This window comes from Bubalus kerabau, chromosome 5, assembly GCF_029407905.1.
Source record: "Bubalus kerabau isolate K-KA32 ecotype Philippines breed swamp buffalo chromosome 5, PCC_UOA_SB_1v2, whole genome shotgun sequence".
NCBI classification, from domain to species: Eukaryota; Metazoa; Chordata; class Mammalia; order Artiodactyla; family Bovidae; genus Bubalus; species Bubalus kerabau.
Window position 1 is genome coordinate 22,500,175 of NC_073628.1, and position 26,279 is coordinate 22,526,453.

At 40.9% G+C, this 26,279-nt stretch overlaps 1 protein-coding gene across 3 annotated transcripts in view; it reads left to right on the forward strand.

Moving 5' to 3' along the window:
* Positions 1-26,279, forward strand: part of CDON (cell adhesion associated, oncogene regulated) — a 100,748-nt gene that overhangs the window by 38,070 nt on the left and 36,399 nt on the right. For all 3 annotated transcript variants that reach the window (XM_055581226.1, XM_055581225.1, XM_055581228.1), the window contains 8 exons: positions 947-1,090; positions 1,955-2,242; positions 4,028-4,297; positions 9,441-9,785; positions 16,478-16,767; positions 18,484-18,658; positions 21,195-21,323; positions 24,759-24,962. In XM_055581226.1, the coding sequence (XP_055437201.1) occupies positions 947-1,090; positions 1,955-2,242; positions 4,028-4,297; positions 9,441-9,785; positions 16,478-16,767; positions 18,484-18,658; positions 21,195-21,323; positions 24,759-24,962 (1,845 nt within the window). The remainder of the gene's footprint in view (positions 1-946; positions 1,091-1,954; positions 2,243-4,027; positions 4,298-9,440; positions 9,786-16,477; positions 16,768-18,483; positions 18,659-21,194; positions 21,324-24,758; positions 24,963-26,279) is intronic.

The window sequence follows — 26,279 nt, forward strand, 5'->3', positions numbered from 1 at the left end:
TGGGGGCTGGGGACGCAAAAATACTTGAGATATATTGTCTCTCCTCTTGAGAGTCAAGTGGAGGAGACTAGAACAAATGGTTACAGTATAAGATAGAACATAATATAGAGAACAGGATAGAAATGATTATAGGGACTTCCCGGGTGGTCCAGGGGTTAAGACTCTGGGCTTCCAACGCAGGGGGCGAGGATTCAGTCGCTGGTCAGGGAACTAAGATCCTGTATGCTCAGAGGTGCAGCCAAAAAGTAAAAATTAAAAAGAAATAATTACAACCCTGCACCTCCAAGGTTCACTCCTTCAACCTGTTCAGGAATCTGCTCAGATAATGCTTCCTTCAAGGTCACTCTCCTGGCTCTATCTAAAATGATAGGCCGTGTTTTCTCTGCCCCCTTGATTCAGCTTCCTCTTTTCTGTAGCACTGTATTATGTCAGTGGTGGCTTGCTTTTTCTTTGCCTCTTTCTTGGCTACCCCATCCCTGCACTGGAATGCTGGCCGTGGGAGGGCAGGGTTTGCTCTATCTGCTTGCTTCATTGTTGTATCGCTTGGGCCCAGGCCGCTGTTGGCAGAAAGTAGGCTCTCAGTACATACTGTTGAGAAGAAAGGAATGAAGACGTGAATGAATACTGGGTGGTCAGTTCTGTAGGCAGAGGTTTGCCCAAGGTGATAACTGCGGTCATTGTGTCTTTGTCCAAATATGTTTCTTGTGCTTTTGATTTTCTCAGTGAGTGGTCTGTAGTCACGGGCTTGATTTTGTTACTCAAGTGCTGCTGACTTTTTTTTCCTGTCTTGGCTTTCCTTTTCCTTCATTTAATGTTTTTTTTCCCTGATTGCTTATCGGCTGCTTGTGTCCTGTCTACATTTAAAGCATAACTATCAACCTTTGTAAATTTTAACTGGTGTGCTTCATAAAGAGAGAAGCCTAACTGCATTCCCTTCCTTCCACAGAGAATTATCTAATCCTTCCATCAGGAAATCTTCAGATTTTGAATGTATCCTTAGAGGACAAAGGATCTTATAAATGTGCAGCTTTTAATCCTGTCACACATGAATTAAAAGTTGAACCCATTGGCCAAAAGCTCCTTGTGAGTCGTAAGTATTTGGGGGAATCTTGGTCACTGGGGAGAGTCCTTGGAAGCATTCCACGTGAAGAGTTGGGAAATGGGAGTTCATTTTTCTTTCACATCCTGTTTGTTTATCATGAGAAAGTCTTATAAAAAATTACATGCCTAAATAGCATAATTCTGTACATGTTTTATTAATACAAATATAATGGCTTTCCAGGGGAGAATTTTGGTCGAATTGACAGAGTAGAATTCATGCGGGGGACTCTGCCTTTTGCCCAGAGAAAAAGAAATTAGAGAGACTTCGCTGGTGGTCTAGTGGTTAAGACCTTGCCTTCCAATGCAGGTCGGGGGGCTAAAATCCCATGTGTCTCAGAACCAAAAAACCAGACCATAAACAACAGAAATTTATTGTAACAAATTCAGTAAAGACTTTAAAAATGGTCCACGACAAACACAATCTTTAAAAAGAAAAAAAAAGAAATCGGAGAGCAAGCATCACTGTGTATCAGTGGTAATCAAATTGGTGACTGACTGTGAATTATGAAAAAATATTTCTCAGTTCTCTTTGAGATATGGTAAGTCATAGCTGATTTTTAGCTTAGGGTGGTCAAGTTGTGAGTGGATCAGTAGTCAAAGCACAGTGAAGGAGTGGTCCACGTGCTTGGTGTGAATTTGACATTTCAGATCTATTAATTCAGAAGTAGTCCTAAAGGATCCCCAAGTCTTTTAAATTTAATTCTCAACTGAAAATGGCTTCGTTACCAAATAGGACCTTGTAGTGTAAAAAAGAGTAAATGGGAAGATGAAGACGCTCACAGCTTTGCTAAGGAAGAAAGTGGAAGTGGATACCTAATGATAATGATTTTTTTGCTTTGCCTTCTTTCTCCAGGTCCTTCTTCAGATGACTTTCACATTCTTCACCCCACCTTTTCACAGGCATTAGCCGTTCTTTCTCATAGCCCTGTGACCCTGGAGTGTGTGGTGAGTGGGGTCCCGGCTTCTCACGTGCGCTGGCTAAAGGGTGGTCAGGATGCTGTGGTGGGAAGCACTTGGAGAAGGCTGTATACGCATCTTGCCACGGACAGCATCGACCCAGCGGACTCTGGCAACTACTCCTGTGTGGTGGGAAACAAGTCTGGAGATGCCAAACACGTGACTTACATGGTGAATGTACTTGGTAAGACGTTACTTGTTAAGCGTTTTTTCAAGTCAGGCTATTTTTCCGATCTAACTGATGTTTGAATGGAAGATCTATTTGTGAACACTAAATGGAGTAGAGACTATCTAGAAATAGCTCCCCCAGTAGCCAGAACAAGCTTCATTTCTCTAAGGCACTGCTGGGACTTCCACGGGGGCCCCGTGGTTTGAGACTTGGCATTTCCAATGCAGGAGGTGGGCTTCAGTCTCTGGTTAGGGAACTGAGATCCCACCACATACTGCATGGTGCTGCCACGGAAGAAAGAGGACTGCTGAGTTGGGTGGTATTTCTGTGTAGCACAGAGCCTTTCGCCTGGGATGTTCTTGGAACCTCACCCCTAACCTGTTACACAAAACGGAGCTGGTTCTTCCTTCTCAGTGACATGGAGGAAAGAGACTGGAGTTCAACAGGATGAGGATTCTGGGCTGTATTGGTGTGTAGTGTCCAGCAACAGTAAGACAGAGTGCATGGGTGCTCGGTTATGTCTGACTCTTTTTCGACCCCGTGGACTGTAGCCCACCAGGCTCCTCTATCCATGGCATTGCCCAAGCAAGAATACCAGAGTGGGCTGCCGTTTCCTCCTCCAGGGTATCTTCTCCACCCAGGGGTCGAACTCGTGTCTCCTACATCTCCTGCATCAGCAGGCGGATTCTCTACTATTGAGCCACTGGGAAGCCCAACTAAGACAGGGTACTGACTAGAAAATGTCATCTCAAAAGGAAGTGGGTTTCATTTTATTTTCCATTTGGAAATAGTTTCACGATCGCTGATTCATAAAATTTGTGTTATTTTCACTCACATTCTATGTGCACTATTTATTTCAACGACGTTCCTTTCTTCCAGCTACCTATCTCACTGTCGTGTGTAGCAGCAAAAGTGTTTTATCAAAACAAATTTGCATGAAAACCAGAAACAAGTTTCATACTATAGTTTTTGTCAACCTTCTGTACCTGTGTATGTGCAACAGTGGCTTGACGCAGGTTACATTGGCATTAGTTTAAGTGTATGGCAAGCAGGCTTTAAAATTTCATGATAATGAGAACTAGATTAATATACTTAATCATTTAATATTGGCATATGTTACAAATGCCGATACATGATTTACTTTGTCCAAGTAAAAAGTGGCCTGATGGATACTAAAAGAAGATTTTTGCCCAGAGTACACCTAACCTCAAAGCAAAATTCACCAGGGGAAAAAAAAAAATTTTTTTTCACTTCCAAATAAGCATTCTTCTATTTTGGCTCTTGTATAGTAAAGGAAATTATTATTTCAAAACAGATCATCTGAAACTCTGCATATGTGCATGTGTGTGCGCGCACATATGTTGGCTTGGGGGGTGGTTAATTGGGTGGAGAGATCTATTACATAAAAAGGGACTGCAACATATTAGTAACATATGGTTTATCCTATTGGAGGGAAGTCAATACATTTCTAATTTTTTGTTGATGATCACAGTGGATGGGAGAATGTGAGGAAACAATACATTTTGGTTTTAACTAGTTATTGGTAGAGAGAGTTTGTATGACTTGTGTGAGGGCTAACTTTATATTTTTTATTTTCATTTTTTATTGATTTTTATTGGCGTATTCGTTGATTGACAATGTTGTGATGGTTTCAGGTATATAGCAACGTGAATCAGTTATACACATACATATCGCCAGTCTTTTAGATTCTCTTCCCATATAGGTCATTACAGAGGGTTGAGTACAGGTCCCTGTGGTATACAGTATGTCCTTTTAAATCATAATATGTTTTATTTTTAGAACATGCTTCAATTTCTAAAGGACTGCAGGATCAGACAGTGTCCCTGGGTGCGACAGTACAGTTCACCTGTGAAGTTCATGGGAACCCAGCACCCAACCGCACCTGGCTTCACAACGCCCAGCCCATTCTCCCCTCCCCACGACATGTGACTGTGGGCAATGGGCTGAAAATCAGTGGTGCTACCATGGAAGATTCTGGGCTGTATCAGTGTGTCGCAGATAATGGCATTGGATTTACACAGTCTACTGGGAGACTTGAAATTGAAAAAGGTAGGCTTTTAGGTCATGTCATCCTAGGAAATTTCACTGTATAGATGGGATTTTGTTTTGATTAAAAATCAAATCCTCTTTCCAAAAAGGAAGTAATCCTATCAGCATAACAGAGCTGTGTTCATTTTCCATGTTCCTTTTCTGCCTGCTGGTAGACCTTTCCATGAAGAAGCAACCTTATTGAATCAGGCTCATAAAAAAATGTTTTTAAATATTTTTTAACAGATACATCATTGCTTAAAAAAGGTATACTTTTAAAAAGTATGCTGTAAAAATCTCACTCGTGTTCCCTAGCCAGTCAGATATCTCTTAGAACTAACAAGTTTTATAATTGTCCTGACTAATCTTGTATGCATGTATATGGTTAATTACATATAATGTGAGTTTGTGTATATGGTTAATAACATATAATGTGAGTTTGTGTATATGGTTAATTACATATAACGTGAGTTTGTGTGCATTTAATAGCAAATCAGCTTTTTTACACAAATGATGCTGGCATTCATGTAAATTACCTTGAATTTCTCCTTTAAAAATTTCCTTGGATTTTACCCTAAAAATTACCTTGATTGTTTTCACTTAACATATATCTTGGCCATCTTCGCATATGGTACATTAAAGAATATTTTCATTTCTTTTAAAAAATGGCTGCTTAGTCTTCTGTTGTACAGCTGTGAAGGTCTGACTGATACCTCACGGATGACTGTTTCTAATCCTTTGCTATTACGAGGAGTCTGTGATGAATGTCCTTCTACATAGATTATTTTGCACACTCGTGAACATCTTTAAAGTAAATTCCTAGAAATACACTTGCTAAATAAAAGCATATATGCCATGGTAATTTTGACAGATACCTTGCTCTCTCTCTCTTGTTATCATTTTACACTCCTACCAGCAATGTTTCCTTATATCTTCACCAAGGCAGTGGGTTGTCAGAATTCTGTTTAATGTTTGCCTATCTGATAGGTTTTTCTAAATTACCTTTTGACCCCTGTATTTTTTATTATTATGAGTGATGTGGAGCATCTCATCATGTGTTTCTGAGCCATTGAATTTGCTTTCCTGTGTATCGACTGCCCGTTGTCTTTTGTACATTTTATATTAGGTTGTTCATCTTTTTTATTATTTATAGGAATTCTTTTATTTATTTATTTATTTTTACTTTACAATATTGTATTGGTTTTGCCATACATCAACATGCATCCGCCACGGGTGTACATGTGTTCCCCATCCTGAACCCCCTCCCACCTCCCTCCCCATACCATCCCTCTGGGTAATCCCAGTGCACCAGCCCCAAGCTTCCTGTATCCTGCATCGAACCTGGACTGGCGATTCATTTCTTATATGATATTATACATGTTTTAATACCATTCTCCCAAATCATCTCCCCCCTCCCTCTCCCACAGAGTCCAAAAGACTGTTCTATACATCTGTGTCTCTTTTGCTGTCTCACATACAGGGTTGTCGTTACCATCTTTCTAAATTCCATATATATGTGTTGGTATACTGTATTGGTGTTTTTCTTTCTGGCTTACTTCACTCTGCATAATAGGCTCCAGTTTCATCCACCTCATTAGAACTGATTCAAATGTATTCTTTTTACTGGCTGGGTAATACTCCATTGTGTATATGTACCACAGCTTTCTTATCCATTCATCTGCTGATGGATATCTAGGTTGCCTTTATATATTACAGAAATTAAGCTTTTGCTGAGAGTTAGAAATATTTCAAAGAATCAGTATGGCAGAGACCAACTCTCTGAACTTGTTGCAGTTACTTTAGACTCTGAACTTGCTACTTCGATGAATTACTTCAGATGTTAATAATAAAAAAGAATTTTTAAATGGCATGTATTTGGAAATTTAGAATTATAGTTCTCAATGGCTGGGTGGAAAGATTGTAATGGAAATTTAAAATTCAAAATGATAATGAATATCAAAATCAAATTGTGTGGGATATAGGAGAGTAGAATATAAAAGGATTTATACCCTTAAATGCTTATTAAAAGAAAGCTAGTAAAACTAAAAATTAGTGGACTAAGTAAAATAACAGAATAGATTTAAAGAAAACAGAAGAAAAGAGATGATAAAGATATGGACAGAAATCAGTTAAATAGAAAATTAAGATAAAATAGATAGGATCAGTAGGGATAAAGTTTAACCAAGGAGTTAGCCCAGTAATCAGTCAGAAAATTTAAAGTATTGTTCATCCAATTTAATGAATAAAGGAGAAAAATAATATGATGATCTCAATAGAAGCAGAAAAACCATTTGACATAATTCAGTATCCATGTTAGACACTCTTGGAAAAATAGAAATAGGAGGAAATTGTCTTAACTTGATAAAGAATATCCAATAAAAAACTTACAAGAAACATTACCTTTAGTGGCAAAATGTTAAACATTCCCTTTAAAATATCTTTTAGTTGTCATCATAGTGCAGATTCTAACCAGCACAGAATAAGAAAAAGAAATAAAGATATTAGGATATAAGAAGGCAGGAGGAGAAGGGGGCGACAGAGGAAGAGATGGTTGGATGACATCACTAAGTCCATGGACACGAGTTTGAGCAAACTCCTGGAGATAGTGAAGAACAGGAAAGCCTGGCATGCTGCAGTCCATGGAGTCATAAAGAGTTGGACAGGACTTAGTGACTGAACAGCAATAAAGATAAGAGAGAAAGAAACCCAGCTGTTATTAATGTTATTGATTCATAGCTCCTATGGTTGTCATTAGAGAGAATCCTCTATAGTTTGTTGGCAAATTATTAAAAATAATAAAAGCTTTAGCAAGGTGGCTGATGGAGACCAATAAACAGGAATCAGTTGCCTTTCTCTGTACCAGTGTGTTAGCAAGTTTCTCTAGAGAAACAGAACATAGTAGGATAATAAGATACACATCAGAGGAGATTTACTGTAGAAACTGGCTCACACAGTTAAGGTGGTCAAGTCTGTCGTCTGCAAACTGGAGAAGGAGGTCAGCTGATGGAGCCATTCAGTTGTGGGAGAAGTGATGGTGTAAGTCTCAACCTAAGCCCCATAGCCAGAGGTCCAGGAGCATTGAAGTCCAGTGTCCTTAGGGCAGGAGAAGGATGACTAGGCTCATAGAGAGAATTCGCTCTTCTTCTGCCTTTTTGTTCTCCTGAGGTCCTCATCGGGTTGGATGGTGCCCACCCACGTTGGGGAGGGCCATCTGCTATCCTCAGTTTACCAATTCAGGCGCAAATTTCTTCTGGAAACACTCCTCACAGACACACCGAGTTATCTGGGCATCCTTTAACCCATTCAAGTTGACACATAAAACTAACCATTACGACCAGCAACGAAAAATGTCATTTAAAAGTCACCTTTTTATATTAGAAACATTAAAAAATTCCAAGTACATAGTAATATATAACGGTTCATGGATACCAAAATTCAGTATTAACATACTTCCCGGGGCTTTCCAAAGGCTTTTTGTAGATTCGGGCAATTTCAAGTAAATCCTATTACTAGTTTGAGGACTTAGACAAACTAATTCTAAATCATATGGATGATCAAAAGCCCAACCATAGTTAAGACACTCTAAAAGAAGAACATGAATGTGGGGGCCCTTGCTTTACCAGATTTTAGAACATATACAAAAATTTATAGTAATTAAGATAGTGCTGTAGGTCTTCCCTGGTGGCTCAGTGGTGAAGAATCCGCCTGCCAATGCAGGAGACTGGAGTTTGATCCCTGATCTGGAAAGATTCCACAGCTAAACCCATGTGCCACAACTCCTGCGCCTGTGCTCTAGAGCCTGGGAGCCTCAACTACTGAAGCCCGTGCACCCTAGAGCTGGTGCTCTGCAGTAAGAGAAGCCACCACAGTGAGAAGCCTGCACACCTCAACGAGAGAGAAGTCCCCACTCCCGGCAACTAGAGAAAAGCCTGAGCAGCAGGGAAGATCCAGCACAGCCAAAAATAAGTAAACAAATAAATAAATAAATAAAAAATTTTTTAAAAGACAGTGATGTATTATTGGTGCAGGAAAAGACAAGTATACTCTTGGAACAAGACAGAGACGGTCATGAAGGATATGCAGGTAAGGATTTGACCTAGGTGGGACTGCAGGTCACCAAGGGAAGGATATCCATTTCAGGTTTCCATGTGGGATAACTGGTTATCCAAATGGAGAAGAAGAAATTAAATCTCTGACGCACAAAGACTAATTTCCAGTGGGTTAAAGACCTATATATGAAAGGCAAAATGGTGAAGTTTTTCAAGAAAATATAGAAGAATATATGATCTAGGTAAAACTTTTTAACAAGAAATTTGAGGCTAATTTTTAAGAAAAGATTGGTGTGACCATATTAATATTAAAGCATCCTTATTATTAAAAGATACCATTAAAATGAAAAGAGAGAAAATACTAGTAACAAATGTAACTCACAAAACAACAGTATGTAGTTACAAAGAGTCCAGAACCATTATGCAAAAGATAAAGGACCCAATAGAAAAAAGGACAAAAGAGATGTGCAACCTCATTAGTACTAAGGGAAATGCAGGTTATGACCCATGAGATAGCATTTTACATGTACTAGATGGGCAAAAATTCAGAAATCTGGTAATTGTTGAATGACTTTGTCAAACGCAGGAAGTAGGACTAGAAAAGGAGAAAGATGTGCTGGAGAAAATGTCAAATGTCAATATTCTATTGTAAGGTCATGAAATATATGCTTCTAAAATATCTGAAACCAAAAGGAAGGAGGTGGTGCCACTTTAGAAACAAAAATTTGTTGATGTATATGGTCAGAAATACATTTATCAACTATAATTCAGAATAGGTTTTTCTCCCAGAATTTTTGTGATCAGATTTTTGCCTCCTGGAACCAACTATTATTATTTTTTTTTTTTTTGAAGGCCTATTGCTTAGTCTTATACTTCTTTACACCTTTTTCATGGTAAAATCTGAGGCTTTGGCTTCACATGTTCTGTGTTTGCAGTGACCAGATGTGCTGAAGATACCTGTGGGCAAGCTCTCTTCAGATGTTCTGTATTTATAGTGGCAAGCTCTCTTCATAGTTCTGTATTTACATTTATGCAATAGGATGAAATTATTTTGCATTGTAGATACTATATATAATGTACTTAATTTTTATATGTGAATTATTTCTCTTTCATAGGCAGTGGACTCAAGCCCATTATAACTAGAGCGCCAGCAAGTGTAGAGGTGGCCGTTGGTGACTCTGTGACTTTGTCCTGCGATGCCACTGGGCTACCGGTGCCTGCCATCCATTGGTACGACAAGCATGGATTGATCACCAGTCATCTGTCTCAAGCTCTTAGATCTAAATCCCGAAAATCCCACTTATTAAGACCTGGGAGTTCTGACCCAGAGCCTGTCACATCCCGGGCAGGCTCAGGCTCTCTGTACATTCAGGCTGTTACTCGGGAGCATGCCGGGAAGTACACCTGTGAAGCCACAAACGCGCACGGCACCGCACGGTCAGAAGCTGTCCTCGTGGTTGGTGAGTTGTCATTAGTATCTTTTCCCAGGTGAATGGGTTTCTTTGATAGTAGAGGATAAAATTAAATATACATTTTTTAGAGACTGTTGAACTTATTAAGTGAAAGTCGCTCAGTCATGTCCGACTCTTTGCAAACCCATGGACTGTAGCCTGCCAGGCTCCTCTGTCCATTGAGTTCTCCAAGAAAGAATACTGCAGTGGGTAGCCTATCCCTTCTGCAGGGCATCTTCCCAACCCAGGAATCGAATCGGGGTCTTCTGCATTGCACGCAGATTCTTTACCAGCTGAGCTACCAGGGAAGCCCAGACTTATTAAAATGCACTTCAAACCCAAGTCTCTTGCATCTCCCGCATTGACAGGCAGATTCTTTACCAGCTGAGCCACCAGGAAAGTCCCCATCTATATATTTGCCTCACCCTTCTTCACAGTTATTTTTCTAACAAGATGTATACTGTTCTTTTTATTTTTACTGATGTTGGATATAATGACTTAATTTGGAGTACTGGTATTTAGAATATCAATATTATTCAAATTAATTCAGATTTGACTTAATTCACAATCAAATCTAATACCAATGGGCATTAGTGAAGATGCCCTATGCATAGGGCTGGTGTGAGAATTAAAGGAGATTATATCTGTAAAGTGCTTAGAACACTGTCTGGAAGTATTAATAGAAAGCCTTCAATAAATACTAAGTATTGGGTATAATTATTGCCATCTAATTATTGTTAAATTATAATTATCCCTTGTGCTTCCCTGGTGGCTCAGATAGTGAAGAATCTGCTGGAGACCTGGGTTAGATCCCTGGGTTGGAAAGATTCCCTGGAGGAGGGCATGGTAACCCACTCCAGTGTTCTTCCCTGGAGAATCCCATGGACAGAGGAGCCTGGAGAGCTACAGTCCATGGGCTGCAAAGAGTCGGACACAACTGAGCAACTAGCACTTTGTGATAGTGTCTAAGGCATGAAGAAATAGTTCCTGATTTTAGTAAACCTTAAAAAATCCTTAAGTATAGAAAAGTAGTTAAGTGTTATATAAATTTATACACACTTATGGATGTGTATATGTATATATACATGTGTGTGTTTATGTATCAGTCTGCCAAGCAAAAATAGGAGTGGCTCTGCTCAAAATTGTTAGCTGCAAGATGTGTAATGCAGGTATTGCTAGGGTAGAGCATTTGGCTGACGTGGTTATTTTATGTAAATAAGGGGAAGATGGAGCTGTCGACATCACAGTCATAGCTGTTGGGACAAGTAAGTGTCTAGTTGTCTGACTGCCTCACTTTACTTACTCATTAATTTTTTTGGCCATACTGTGTCATGTGGGATCTTAGTTCCCCCACCCAGGGATCGAACCCAAGTCCTCTGCGTTGGAAGTGCGGAGTCTTAACCTCTGCACCACCAGGAAGTCCCCCTAACTGCCTCACTTTAAATATGAGAAATCCGAAGCTCTTTGAAGATATATAATTTGTTTGCTGCTGCTGCTGCTACGTCGCTTCAGTCGTGTCCGACTCTACGCGACCCCAGAGACGGCAGCCCACCAGGCTCCCCCATCCCTGGGATTCTCCAGGCAAGAACACTGGAGTGGGTTGTCATTTCCTTCTCCAATGTATGAAAGTGAAAAGTGAAAGTAAAGTCGCTCAGTTGTGTCCAACTCTTAGCAACCCCAGGGACTGCAGCCTACCAGGGTCCTCCGTCCATGAGATTTTCCAGGCGAGAGTACTGGAGTGGTTTGCCATTGCCTTAGATGAGATATTTTTAGATTTTGAAGCTCCCCCTCACCCCCAGGATTTTATATCTTGATAAATATCATTTTTTAATGTATAGTAACCCCATGAACCATATCCTGCCTGAGTGGTCCTCCATTGACCCTTTTACATGCTCTACAATAATTATCAAAGTCTAGCTGAGTCTATTAAAGCTCAAAACAGCACGTAACAACCCAATTCTTTCCCTGGAAGTCTGAGCCTATTATTAAATCCTAGCGTGCTGACAGCCTTTTCTTTGTTTATTGTGAAGAGGGCAGTAAGCAAGATGAATCATTCCCTCACCTTTTTTTCTTCCCAGAGACCTTGGGTTTTTGAGTTTCTGGATGTACAAATATGTGTAGAGGGAGTTGTAACTCTTCAAAACTATATTGAGAATTGGCCTAGGGTCCTAAATAGTTGAGGGTGGGGTTGCTGGTTTGAGTGGTCACAGTGGGAACCACTTAGGCAGATTTGGTTCTATTCCCTGTTGACTTGGTTTCAACTCAGAGTCATTAACTCATAAACATGGCCACTGTCATAGTACTCAGAAAGCCAGTGTTTTATCAATCTCTTTTCCAATTCAAAAAACATTCTACCATAAAAAATGCTAGATATCTCTTTTAGATGACCATTGCAGAGTTGTTTTGAAGATAAAAAGAGTTGTTGTTCAGTTGCTATGTCCAACTCTTAGTGACTCCATGAACACCAGGCTTCCCTGTCTTTCACTGTCTCCTGGAGTTTTTGCAAACTCGTGTGTCCATTGAGTCCATGATGCCATCTGACCATCTCATCCTCTGTGGCCCCCTTCTTCTCTTGCCCTCAGTCTTTTCCCAGCATCAGGGTCTTTTCCAAAGAGCTGCTTTGAAGGTAAATTGAGATCATGGATGTGAAGAACCTTTGGAAAGTACTGTGAAGGCTTTATGCATTGTATCTAGCATCTTGTGAGCGCTCTAACTGTGCTGTTGGGAACAGTCGAAGAAAATTAATTGAAGCTCCTTTTCAATAAAAGTTACGGAAAAGTGTCATTGCAGCCCGAATAACACAAGTGGAATTTTGATACTCCTGCAGTAGACACAGGCTGTAACATTGCATTCTTCTCATGCTTCTGTATAAACTGCGGCATGTGGTATTCAAACTCTTCTACAGCCAAATACCACTTCCCAGTGGTGACCTGCCCAGAGGATGCATGAAACACTAATGATAAAAAGGTCCTTCTCCACTACCCTAAGCCACAACTAATTGCCTCCACTTGCTAGAATCCATCTCTGCATGAGCAGGCTCCCAGCCACACCCTTCACATCCAGCCCTCATTCTGACTCACTAAGTAAACACGCCTGTTCCAGGAGCAATATTTGAAAGTTGTCTCAGTGAACTTAATTAATTTTCTTCTATCTTATTTTTCCACTAGCTTCTTGTTTTCTTTGATGGAGAAAGCTTCTGGGACACCTTTTCTCTCTTTTAAACAAACAGAGAACTGACCTCCCACTGTTAGCCCTGTTTTCTGGTTGGTTCTCTATGAAGCTGCAGTCATTCTAAAAATACTCCCACCTTTTACCAGGAATCTGACTTCATTGTGGAAAAGAGACTCTGCTGTTGTTTCCTAGGCTCCCTTCCTCCGCAGCATCGGAGACCTTTCGTTGTCTGTATTAACAGCGCTTTAGAGGGACCAGGCTGTCAGTCCTCGGGTTTTATTGTCTTGGCAGTTTATTTGTTTTCATAAATTGCTCTCTCATTTTTTCACGGCAGCACCACTAACATTCTTCTGCCAGCTGTTGTCGCTTAATCTCTCAGAACCCAAATTTCTTCATCTGTAAAATGGAAGTATTACTATCTTCCTAAGAATGTTGTTTTGAGAATTAAATGAGATGATGGTTATTTAATGTCTGGCTCCATGCTGAGCACATAATATGTGCTCTGTAATTCTTTTTGGGTGTAGGCGACCTATTTATTTTTTTCAGCACAAATAAATTATTTTTAACTTCTTCTATGTATTCTGTACGCTCTTAGTAGTGAATATTAAGGCTGTTTTTAGATTGGCAGGTTTTAAAAATTTTATTTTACTGAAGGATAGTTGATTTACAGTGCCTTGTTAATTTTTGCTGTACAGCAAAGTGATTTAGTTATCCATATAATACATTTTTCATATTCTTTTCCATTCTGGTTTATTACAGTATATTGAATATAGTTCCCTGTGCTACACAGTAGGACCTTGTTTATCTATTCTATATATAATACTTTGCACCTCGGCTAATACCAAGCGACTAGGCCGTCCCTCCACCCCGCTTTCCCTTTGGCAACCGCAAGTCTGTTCTCTGTGTCTGTAGATAAGTTCATTTGTGTCATATTTTAGATTCTGCATATAAGTGATATCCTGTGGTATTTGCCTTTTTCTTATTTCGCTTACTATGATATAGACTGGCAATTTCTTAAGCCAACCTTCCATTTTATCTAGAAAAAAAAAAATTGGAAACAAGTAAATTCTTCCTTTACCTTTGCTAGTCTTGTTTCATTTCCCCCCTCTTGTCTATGACTTGTTTTCCGAGTATACTAGAGGGGAGGCAGTTATCTGTTGTATGCAGTGAAAGTGTTAGTCACTCAGTCTTGTCTGACTCTTTGCAACCCCATGGGCTGTAGCCCACCAGGCTCCTCTGTCCATGGCATTCTCCAGGCAAGAATACTGGAGTGGGTTGCCATTCCCTTCTCCAGGGAGTCTTCCCAACTCAGGGATTGAACTCAAGTCTGCATTGCAGGCAGGTTCTTTACCATCTGAGCCACCAGGGAAGCCCATGTGTTAAGTTGTTCATCTGTTGTTGTTGTTCAGTTGCTCAGTCGTGTCTGACTCTTTGCGACCCCATGGATTGCAGCATGCCAGGCTTCCCTGTCCTTCACCATCTCCTGGAGTTTTCGAAAACTCATGTCCATTGAGTCGGTGATGCCATCCAACCATCTCATCCTCTGTTCTCGCCTTCTTCTCCTGCCTTCAATCTTTCCCAGCATCAGGGTCTTTTCTAATGAGTCGGTTCTTTGCGTCAGGTAGCCAGAGTATTGGAGCTTCAGCTTCAGCATCGCTCCTTCCAATGAATATTCAGGATTGATTTCCTTTAGGATTGACTGGTTTGATCTCCTTGCTGTCCAAGGGACTGTCAAGAGTCTTCTCCAGCACCATAGTTCAAAAGCATTACTTCTTGAGCATTCAGCCTTCTTTGTAGTCCAACTTTCACATCTGTACATGACTACTGGAAAAACCATCTTTGGGGATAGTTATATCTGATGAATGACTTAACAGGTCCCTTATTATCTTACAGGTCTGTGGGTTAAATGGATAAAGTGGGCCATTCTGTGGGCCTTGCTTAGGGTCTCTTAGACCTTTGTAATCAGATAGCACCTGGGGCTGGAACTGCCCAAGAGGCTCCACTCACACGTGTGGCATCTTTGTGAGGGCTGGACTCCACCTGCATGCCCTCCTCTCCCTCCCTCCCCCCTCCACTTCTCTCCCTTCCTCCCTCTCTCCCTTCCCTGGTCACTTCTCTCCATGGCTAAGTTGGACGTCTATGTGGTGGTGCTCTGGTAGGGGTGCCAGGCCTTCTTAAGGCTTAAGCCTGGAAGACCACAGCCTCTCTTGGGCTTGGCATTGGTTACAGCCACTCATGGGGTAGCCCGATTCAGCATAGGAGAGGACTGCCCAAGGGTGTTAATACTAAGGGACCTTTGGGGACTAGCTACCCAGTAGGTAATGGCCTAAGTCTTGATCTGTTCTTTGCTACTTGTGCTATTTTGTTCCCAAGGGAGTGCATTACTCATTGTGTTCATTTACCAATTAGAGTAAAAGTTCCTTGTTTGCCAACTTAAAATCTCCAGAGGTTACACTAGCAAGTTGTTGTAAAAGAGGGACTGCTCGCAGAGAGCAGGGGAAAATATCATCTTTTCACATCAGAGACCTGGGTTCAATCCCTATGTTGGGAAAATCCCCTGGAGGAGGACATGGCAACCCACTCCAGTACTGTTGCTTGAAGAATCCCTTGAACAGAATCTGGTGGACTATGGTCCACAGGGTCGCAAAGAGTAAGAAACGACTAAAGCAACTTAGCACTAGTACTAGCTACTAAACTACTGCATTGTAGAACTGCTTTTTCAGAAAATTAATTTGCTCCTTCATGAATAGTAGATAGCTGCTGCTGCTGCTGCTGCTAAGTCACTTCAGTTGTGTCCGACTCTGTGCGACTCATAGACAGCAGCCCACCAGGCTCCTCCGTCCCTGGGATTCTCCAGGCAAGAACACTGGAGTGGGTTGCCATTTCCTTCTCCAATGCATGAAAGTGAAAAGTGAAAGTGAAGTCGCTCAGTTGTGTCCGACTCGTAGCGACCCCATGGACTGCAGCCTACCAGGCTCCTCCGCCCATGGGATTTTCCAGGCAAGAGTACTGGAGTGGGTTGCCATTGCCTTCTCCAGTAGATAGCTACTGGAGATCAAACCAGTCAATCCTAAAAGAAATCAACCCTGAACATTCACTGGAAGGACTGATGCTGAAGCTGAAGTTCCAATATGTTGGCCACCTGATGTGAAGAGCTGACTCCTTGGAAAAGACCCTGGTGCTGGGAAAGATTGAGGGCAGGAGGAGAAGGGGATGACAAAGGATGAGATGGTTAGATAGTATCACTGACTCAATGGACATGAACTTGAGCAAACTCCAGGAGATAGTGAAGGACAGGGAAGCCTGGTGTGCTGCCGTCCATGGGGTTGCAAAGAGTCAGACATGACTTAGTGACTGAATGACAACAACAGCAACTGGAGATCAGACGTCTCCATGAATTATAAGGTGCACTGTTACCTGTTTTAACTACTAGGGCTCAAATTGCGCTAACATTGTGTTAGATGACAGCACAATGTGTGAGAGACCCTGAAATGATGAAGTCCTTCAATCTCCTCTTTCTTTCTCTGCAGTTCCTTTTGAGACAGACACCAAAGCAGAAATAGTCACATCTTCTGATCCCGCTCAGAATGATAAAAGTGATGATTCAGAAACTGGATTATTGAGCTCATTTCCGGTGAAAGAACATTCCAGTGCCAAGGAATCATCATCAGAGAAAAACGCTAGTGGCACCTCTGTCCCTGATGCCCCCATCATTCTGAGCCCCCCTCAGACACACACGCCAGACACCTACAACCTGGTCTGGAGGGCAGGGAAGGATGGCGGGCTGCCCATCAATGCCTATTTCGTGAAGTATCGAAAGGTAATGTCTTGTCGTTTGTGCTCTTTCTCTTCTCACATCCTCGCATCCTGTGTATAACACATACTTGCTATCTTTCACACTAGTGGAGTGGCAGGAAGCAGAACAGGAGTATCCCAGGGCGATGGGTTTGGGAGAGAGTCAGCAGTCACACTGGGTTCACCAGTCTTAGAAAAACAGTAAGAGTGAAGTACAAATAACCTCCCCCAGATTAGGATTTTAAGAACCGAGTAACTTGACAGTTGTTTTGTTGACCGTTCTTGGGGTTTGAGAAATCTTAGTTCCCCAACCAGGCATAGAACCCTGGCCCTGACAGCGAAAGCCCCGAGTCCCAACCACTGGACTGCCAGGGATTCCTTGCTTCTTGACCTTTTTAATCAAACATTTTAACCCCTTGGGTGTAAAGCTTTATAAACCACTTTTTAAAAAGTAATTCCTTCCCTCTGTGAAGTGGCAGAAGACAGTTTATTTAGCAAAGAAGCAATTTCTTATTAGAAACCACTGTTTGAACAAAGTTGTCTGTTATAATCTCTGATTAATATTTTCATTTCCAGTTGTCTTCCTAATTGTATTAATATTTTTCATTGATTATTTGTTATGGTAAATGTTGGTCTGTCTCAATTGATTTCTCAGATGATATTTTTTATCCACAGACTTATATTAAAACAAAATAAAAATCCTCCCTTTGTTTAATGAGATTAGTAAATGAAATGAGAGGAGATGTACTCGTATTTAAAATAATTTTCTATATTCAAGATGTTTTGGTATCCATCATTTAATAGGAATATTTTTTTATCCTTTAGGTATTTTTTTAACTGAAGTGTAGTTGATTCACAATGTTAATTACTGCTGTACAGCATAGGGATTCAGTTATCCCTATATATACATTTTTTAAAAATAGTCCTTTCCATTATAGTTTATCATAGGATATTGAATATCTAGTTCTCTGTACTAAATAGTAAGACCTTGTTGTTTTTCCATTCTCTGTATAAAAGCTTACATCTGCTATTCCAGCCTCCCACTCCATTTCTCCCCCTATAGTAATATTTTTAATATCTGGAAAAATTAACATAATGATACTTGGAAGTTTATTCACTGTTTTTAACTTGATGACTCTAGATGAAGGAAGTTTCACTGGTAATCCTGTCCACATGGAAACTTCCATGAATGTTGGCTCTTGGTTTTATTAAGGAAGGCATAACAGATTGGATCTCTTTTTCTTTCCTTCAACTCAATAAACAGTATAAAAACATGAAGCAAGACTGTTAGAAATATATAATGCATAATTGCATAATTTATACAGCCATAAACATGAACTATGATTTATCAGGTATTGTGTATATTATATATTATCATTAGTACATATTATTGTTTACTTACTTAATTCTCCCATTAGTCCAGTAAGAAAGGAGCAACGTTTCCATTATCAGGAAAGGAAATGACTGGGTAATCAAGTAACTTCCTTGAGGCCATAAGTTAGTGGCAGCTGATGAGCGGTAGCCTTTTTCAAAAACAGTGAGAATCCCAAACTTCTCACTACAGGTCCCCTTCTAGTTCTTAATTGGAAGAGGCATTGTGTCTCTTTCACTTTTGACGGTGCATCGCTTCCCCAGATTCATTTTGGAATTGAAGGACTTCTAGTTTTTATCCAATTGAAATGGAAAGATTTTTCTGCCCTGTATCTCCATTTTGAAAAATGCCTTGTTTTCGCTTGGGTAGCTGGAGGATGGTGTTGGTGTCGTGGGAAGCTGGCACACAGTTCGAGTCCCAGGAAGTGAGAATGAGCTCCATTTAACGGAACTGGAGCCATCGAGTCTCTACGAAGTTTTGATGGTGGCGAGGAGTGCAGCCGGGGAAGGACAGCCTGCCATGCTCACCTTCCGAACCAGCAAAGGTGAGTATAATCTTCCCTAAGAGGAGGGAGTTGGCTGTATTGATGTCACTTTTTAATAATTAGTGTCATTTTGGGGTAGCAAAGTTTCTTATATATAAATTTACTAGATAAACCTATTATAGTACCTCTTGGGGCCACATTTAGATGGTTGTATTCTTCTAGTCCATCTAGCATTTCACAGGTATTTTTGAGAGCTTATGATAGGTAAGGCATTAGGGTAAGGGATACAGGGAAAACAAGGATAATCAAGACAAGATCCATCCTGATAGAGCTTCTACTTTGCTAAAAAAGGTAAGACATACACATAAATGCCAACTCAAGGCAAAATTTCAGTTCAGCTAATATTTACTGAATGACTTCTCAGTGCCAGGCAGTAAACAAAATAGATAATATTCCTTTGCTGTCATGGAGCTTCCATTCTAGTTGGGAGAAGTTTACACATAAGTTATAAGAACAGTAGTAGGTGTTGAATGTTAACAAGAGAAATAAATTAAGGGATGGGTGTAGCATGGGTTTCTCAGGTGGTGCTAGTGGTAAAGAATCCACCTGCTAATGCAGGAGACCTGCAAGCCATGGGTTTGATCCCTGGGTCGGGAAGACCCCCTGGAGGAGGAAAGGGCAGCCCACTCCAGTGTTCTTGCTTGGAGAATCCCATGGACAGAGGAGCCTGGTGGGCTGCAGTCCACAGGGTCACAAAGAGTCAGACACGACTGAAATGACTTACATGCAAACACATGGGGTAGTGGCGGTTGTCCCAGTTTGAACAGGTGGCCAGAGAACTGAGCAGCGGACAGCAGGGCAGAACTTTAAGGAGGTGTGTGGAAACCCATGTGAGTATCTGGGGCTGGAATATCCCAGTAGAGGGGATAGCAAGTGGGTGTGCTTGGTGTTTCCAAGGAGCACTGAGGGGCCACAGTGATGGGAGTAAAGTAAGTGAGGAGGGGAGAATGCTCAAGGAGATGGATGATCATAGGCACATTGTCTAACCTGCAGGGACACCGACTTCGACCCTGAGTGAACTGGGAGCATTGGAGAGTTTTGAGCAGAGTTTTGACACTGCCTCTTGTGTGTTTCAATGCTGGCTGTAGGGCCGTGCTGACTGTAGGGTCAGGATAGATTGGAGGAGGGCAAAGGGATAGGGAGGGACCAGATCTGACATGGTCCAGGCAAGACAAGATGCCAGGGGATAGTCTTCTGTGGGGCAGCTTGTGAGGGTGGTGGTGGTGGTTTAGTCGCTCAGTCATGTCCAAATCTTGAGCCCCCCATGGACTGTAAGCCTGCCAGGCTCCTCTGTTCATGGGATTCTCCAGGCAAGAATACTGGATTGGGTTGCCATGCCCTCCTCCAGGGAATCTTCCTGACCCAGGAATCGAACCCAGGTCTCCTGCACTGCAGACAGTTTCTTTACCGACTGAGCTACAAGGGAAGCCCACCCAGGTTGTGAGGGTAGCTTGATTGAAAAGATGCCATTTCAGGGCTTCACTGGTGGCTCAGTGTAAAGAATCCATCTGCCAATGCAAGAGACATGAGTTCAATCCCTGATTGGGAAGATCCCACATGCTTCGGAGCAGCTAAGCCCATGCACCACAGCCGGTGAACCTGAGCTCCAGAGCCCGGGAGTCACAACTGCTGAGCCCACGGGCCGCAACTACTGAGGCCCGTGTGCCCTGAAGCCCGTGAGCGGGGAAGCCAAGCCGCCACAGCTACAGAGTAGCCCCTGCTCGCCACGACTGGAGAAGAGCCTGCACCGCAGCCAAGACCCAGCACTGGCATAAATCAATAAAGAAAATAAACAATTTCAAAAGATGCCATCACAGGTTGGCCATCAATGAACAAAAAGACTTCTATGAGCAGAGACGGGAATTGGATACAAGAGATTTTGGTGTAGCACAGTGTTGGGAAGGAGTTCTGATGATTGAAAAGAAATTGTCTATTGACTTTTGAAAAATATCCTTTTATTTAATTACTGTGTCTAGACAGAAAAATAGTGAGTATTTCTTATTTGAAATGTATTTTGAGTTATTACCCATAATTAGTCCTTAGTTGTTTATACAGTCTGACCTGCAAATACTGAATAATGAGCATGTATTTCAGTTCTGAAATAATCAATTTCATTTTTCCCCCTCTGAAATTGTAAAACGGCACGACAGCTTTTGCATGAAGAAACTTAACCGAAGCTCTTAAATAATGAATTTTCTGCATCAGAATTAAGAAATATGTACAGTAAAAACAAAAGTGGGTGAATAGTTTGAAAACCTTTAGTCATTTGGCTTTTTCATTTGTGTCCTTTTTTATGTGTGTAGATTAAAGCTATCCTGGTGAAGAGAGACACATTTTTGTTATAGGTACTAGAAAAAGACAAAGTAACTTCTCAAGTTAATTCCTCATATTAGCCAAGTAATTACAATGTAGATTTTAAATTTAGACACTGTAACCAATAAATTCATATATTTATATGCCAGTTGAGTTTCATAGTATCTTTTCTTATGCAAAGAAGCTTATTTGTATTATATTATGTTATATTGTACCTTTCTAGAGAAAACAGCATCATCCAAAAATACCCAGGCCTCCTCTCCACCTGTGGGCATCCCTAAGCGCCCTGTTGTTTCAGAGGCTGCAGACAACTTTGGAGTGGTACTCACAGATGCCTCTAGGCATAGTGGAGGTAAAGAGAAGATTCTTCACTTATTCATTCTGTTTGTTTCCAAATGTAACTGACCTGTTTCAGGTTATTAGGGGGTGGAGTGGGACAGGATATTTATTATTCAAATTATATCCTACCATATAACTCTTTTAGGTTTTATTTCAACCATTTTAAAATGTCTTGAATTTGAAATCTTGAATACCCAGTACCATGATTGATATTCAAGGTAATAAATTCAGATTTCAAATGTTATGATACTAAGTTTTTATAACTCACAAAAAGGATTTTTCTGTCTCCTCTCTGGCATGGAAACCAAATTTACATTGAAACCCTGAACATCTGACTTGTTTTTTTTTAATGATTTGTCAAAATATGTCATGGTACCTATAGTATGACTTAGTTTTTTATTGAATGATTACATGTCATTCTCAGCTTTATTGTTGCATCATGTTGATCTTAGAGTGTTTAGATATCATAGCAATAAGATTTTTTTTTAAAGCAATAAGATTTTTAAAAGACTTCTTTTTTGTATTTAATCATACATGAATTCTCCCGTTACAACATAATGTGCTTTTTGTGATCTAGGAAAGGCTTAACATTTTATTACTGAGCTCTAAGAATTTTCAAGCTTCTCTTCCCTATTTTTATAGTCTTCCATGAGTTGGTCTCAGACAGAAGCAAGTCATAACATTTCAACACCTCTGTGGAATGCCTCTGCATCTTCAGTATCAGCTGATTTTTCTTGAGTCCTTTCACCTCTGAGATCAGAAGAACAAAAACCTCATGAACTAACACGCAGTACTACATGCTGGAGCAGCAGAGATCAAATAAATCTTGCCCTTGGGGAGGCTTACAGTATAGGAGATGATGCAGACAACTAAGCCAATACCAATATAGCAGGGAAGATAGACAGATCAACCAGCAACGATGATTTTGATTCTGCCTTGGAATCAAACATTTCATGAGATTTACCTAAATTACTTACTTGATAGGAAGGAGGCCCAGTGGCTGGCAATAAGAGATGTTCCCTAAGCTGAGCTTCAAAGGCAAGAATGTTATAGCTGAATGAAGAAGCAGGAGAAACAGTTCTGGGCAGAGACCTCTCATGCAGAGACAGATGAAGGACATGTTCTATTTCATTTAGAGATTCAGAGATTTTTATTTAGTGCTATGGGGAATCATGCTACAGTCCGGGAGGAAAGCAGTTGCCTTGTATGATGTCCTTAAAGATTCAGTCTTTCCCTAAAAGCTATGAAGAAGCCTGAAAGATTTTAGAGATGAGACGGGGGAGTGGCGTCAGATGAGGCTTGGAAATACAGACAGTGACAGTGTGGGTGGAGAAGGACACAGACCAGAGATGAAGGGAACTGAATCCTCACTGAACGAAAGCGAGAAATACGGTGACTTGGGCAACTTGAACCATTTACCATGATAGGTGATAAGAATTTGTTGCTGAAGGTTGTGGATTCTATTCTGGCAATCATGAGTTTGGTGTTATCCAAGCAGAGATAACCCTAAAGAAAGGATTTATTTAATCTTCACAATAACCCTGTGAGGAAGGGAGCATTAGCATATTACAAATCAGGAAACTGGGACTCAAGGGAGTTATGGAACTTGCCTAAGGTCACCCAGAGAGTGGTGGAACTGCTATCCACAGTCAGATATTTAGACTCCAAGAGCAATATTCTTTATCTCCTTTCACATGCTGTTTCTTTTAGGTATTGATGGTATCCTTCTCTATAGGGACTTTCCCCTAATAACGTTCTTTTTCTGCTTGGTCCGTGGTATTCTTTATGAGTTTTTAACCTCATGTGAATCAACAAAGGAAGTTGTTTGGTTATCTTCGTATTAAAAGAGAAATGCATTAACTTCTATTCGTTCTGTTTCCATTGCTTTCTAACTTGAAAGGAATACAGTAAGTATCATGCCAAGTTGCCTGCTTTGAATGTGTTCATCTTTTCATCCATTAAACAATTTGTTTTTAAAATGCCACAGATTCCTTCATACAGGCACCATATGCAACATTATTTTGTCATGTGTTTGTATTCAAATTGAAAAGATGTTGAGACAGAGGGGTGTTGGTGGAGGCCAGACCCAGGCTAGACAGAGACAGGGCTTCCTGAGTAATTCACTGAAGTAATGTAACCATGGGGGCTTCCCTGGTGGCTCAGCAAAAAAGAATCCACCTGCTGATGCAGGAGATAAGGGTTTGATCTCTGGGTTGGGAAGATCCTCTGAAGAAGGAAATAGCAACCCATTCCAGTATCCTTGCCTGGGAAATCCCACGAACGGACGAGCCTGGCAGGCTACAGTCCATGGGGTTGCAGAGAGTCAGACATGACTTAGCGACTAAAACGACAACAGTGGAACTGTGGTCCAGAGCTGGTCCTCCTTGTTCTAGCCCTAGAAACATTACAGTGAGCATGTGGAAGGGCAGTGGTCTTGATAACCAGCTCATTCTTAAAAAGCTCACAGGTGATTGCTGTGAAGTGGGTGGCGGTTCACGACTTCTGAACTGTCGTACAGCCCAGGTTGTTTCTGTCCGCACCTTTGCTCTGTAGGGATCAGGTGGGAAGCCAGTTAGAACCACCAGATTGCTTGGCCAGCAGTTAGGGACACGTGTTGGCTACACAGTTTAAATGGCTGATGGACTTACTCCTGAGGTTTCCACCTGCCATAGAATCGAGACCGTCTTGTCTGTGGGCTGGAAACATCCCTCCTCTTGGCCATGCTAACCGACAGCTGCCAGGTGTTGGGTTCATGTGGATGATCATGTGGATCATCTGTTTCCTGATAACACTTGTCTTTATTTAACTGTGAATGTGTCTTCCTGCTTTCGTCCTGAGCAGTGGTTCTCCCTTCCCATTTTTATCAGTATTGATTTTACTGGTTCATTTTATCTCTATTTACTGCTTGCAGTCTGTTTTTTGGACTAGCATTCTTGTAGCCTTTAAGTGTGTTAAGATATGTACAGTACTAATAGCTACATTGCTGATTATTGACAGGCTATGATCATAACAGCTAATAAACAGAACAATCTATAGACTGTTGGCTGAATATGTTTTCTATAGCTCAGTTGGATAATGAAAACCATTTAAATAACACATCATTTTGAAAATTTACTGTAAATTATTACCACAGTCAGACTTGAAGCACCAAATAATAATTACTTATATTGTTTTAGCATGCGTCAGTGATCATACTCATTAACTTTCAGATTTTCAGAGATACTTATCAAGTTTATAAAGTATCTCACTTTTCCTGCTACTTCCTCTATTTCATTGCACATTAACTTTTCAGAGGACAGAAAGAAAGTCATAATGTTATTAACTCTGGCAAGAATTTTGGTGAAGAGCCTTTAATAAAGTGATGTTGGGGACTTATCCCTTTCAGTTCATTTGAGTAATTCTTGTTTTTGATGCTGAGGGTTATCGAAATGAATGTTTCCATTTTCAGTCCCAGAGGCACCTGACCGGCCTACTATCTCCACTGCGTCAGAGACGTCTGTCTATGTCACGTGGATTCCTCGGGCGAACGGGGGCTCTCCAATCACTGCCTTCAAGGTCGAATATAAACGGATGAGGACCAGTGATTGGCTGGTGGCAGCTGAAGACATCCCTCCTTCTAAGCTTTCTGTGGAAGTTCGTAGTTTAGAGCCAGGTAGTAATATTCACACATTTGGTTTTAGGCCAGCAGTGCTGACTTTAGACGCATATTCGTCTTTTTTTTTTTTTTTTTTGACCATGCCTACTGCATGCAGGATATTAGTTTCCTGACCAGGGATCCAGTCTGTGTCCCCTGCATTGGGAAGTCTTAACCACTGGACCACCAGGGAAATCCCTAAATACATGTTTGTAAGAATCGTATATTCTTCTAATCGTTAAAGTAATGTGAGCTTATTGTATAAAAAGCAAAATTGTATCTGAAAGCAAAATATAAAAAGAGAATATTCACCCCAAACCCACCCATCTAGATATAACCATTGTTTATATTATGTTGTATTTCTTTCTAGTCTTTTTTCCTTTCTAATACAAACTGGGATCATGCCATAAATATTGTCTTGTGACCCCCTTTTCCCATGTTATATCATAATTAACAATTCTTCAGAACTCAGTGTTTAATAACTGTGTATCTACTGTGTAAGTATACCATGATTGACTTAACCTAGTCTTTATTTCTGGGCTTTAGACTATTTCTAACTGCAAATGAATGGAAGCAGGGTTGTGGTGACATCTTTGTGTGTGTGTATGTATGTGTATTCTGCTATGAATGAATGTTTTAAGAGGAAAATTACTTGTTATTTGACTACAGTTGATCTGATGATGCATCTTAGCATGGTTAAACCCACTACTTTGCTTTATGGATATGAGACAACATTCAGCACCTCTTCATTCTGCTAAGTTTTGTTTCAGCATCAGGGGAGCTTCTCCAGACCCCCTGTGTGCTTAGTTGCTCAGTCGTGTCTGACTCTTTGTGATCCCACGGACTGTAGCCCACCAGGCTGCTTTGTCCATGGGAATTCTCCAGGCTAGAATACTGGAGTGGGTTGCCATGCCCTCCTCCAGGGGATCTTCCCAACCCAGGAATCAAACCCAGGTCTCCTGCATTACAGGCAGATTCTTTACCATCTGAACCACCAGGGAAGCCCATCCAGACCCCCTAATATATGAAACAACCCATAAAAGAGGAAAGCACTAATCACGAATCAACTTTCTTTACTTCTGTTTGTTTGGGTTTCATGACTGTTTTTGTTGATGAACTTTTAAATGTACTTTAGCAGCAAAAACCCGTGTTTGTCTGACAGGTAACAGGAGGAGCTCAGGAATATGTAGGTACATTCGGGAGAAGGTGGCAGTTTTAAATATGGGCAAAGCTAAGTAACATTTTATAGATAGAAAAGACTGTTTTCAGAAGCTCAGGGGTTATTTTTGAGATTTGGGGAAACTTGCTTTAGGGGTCTAATTTATTCTTTAGATT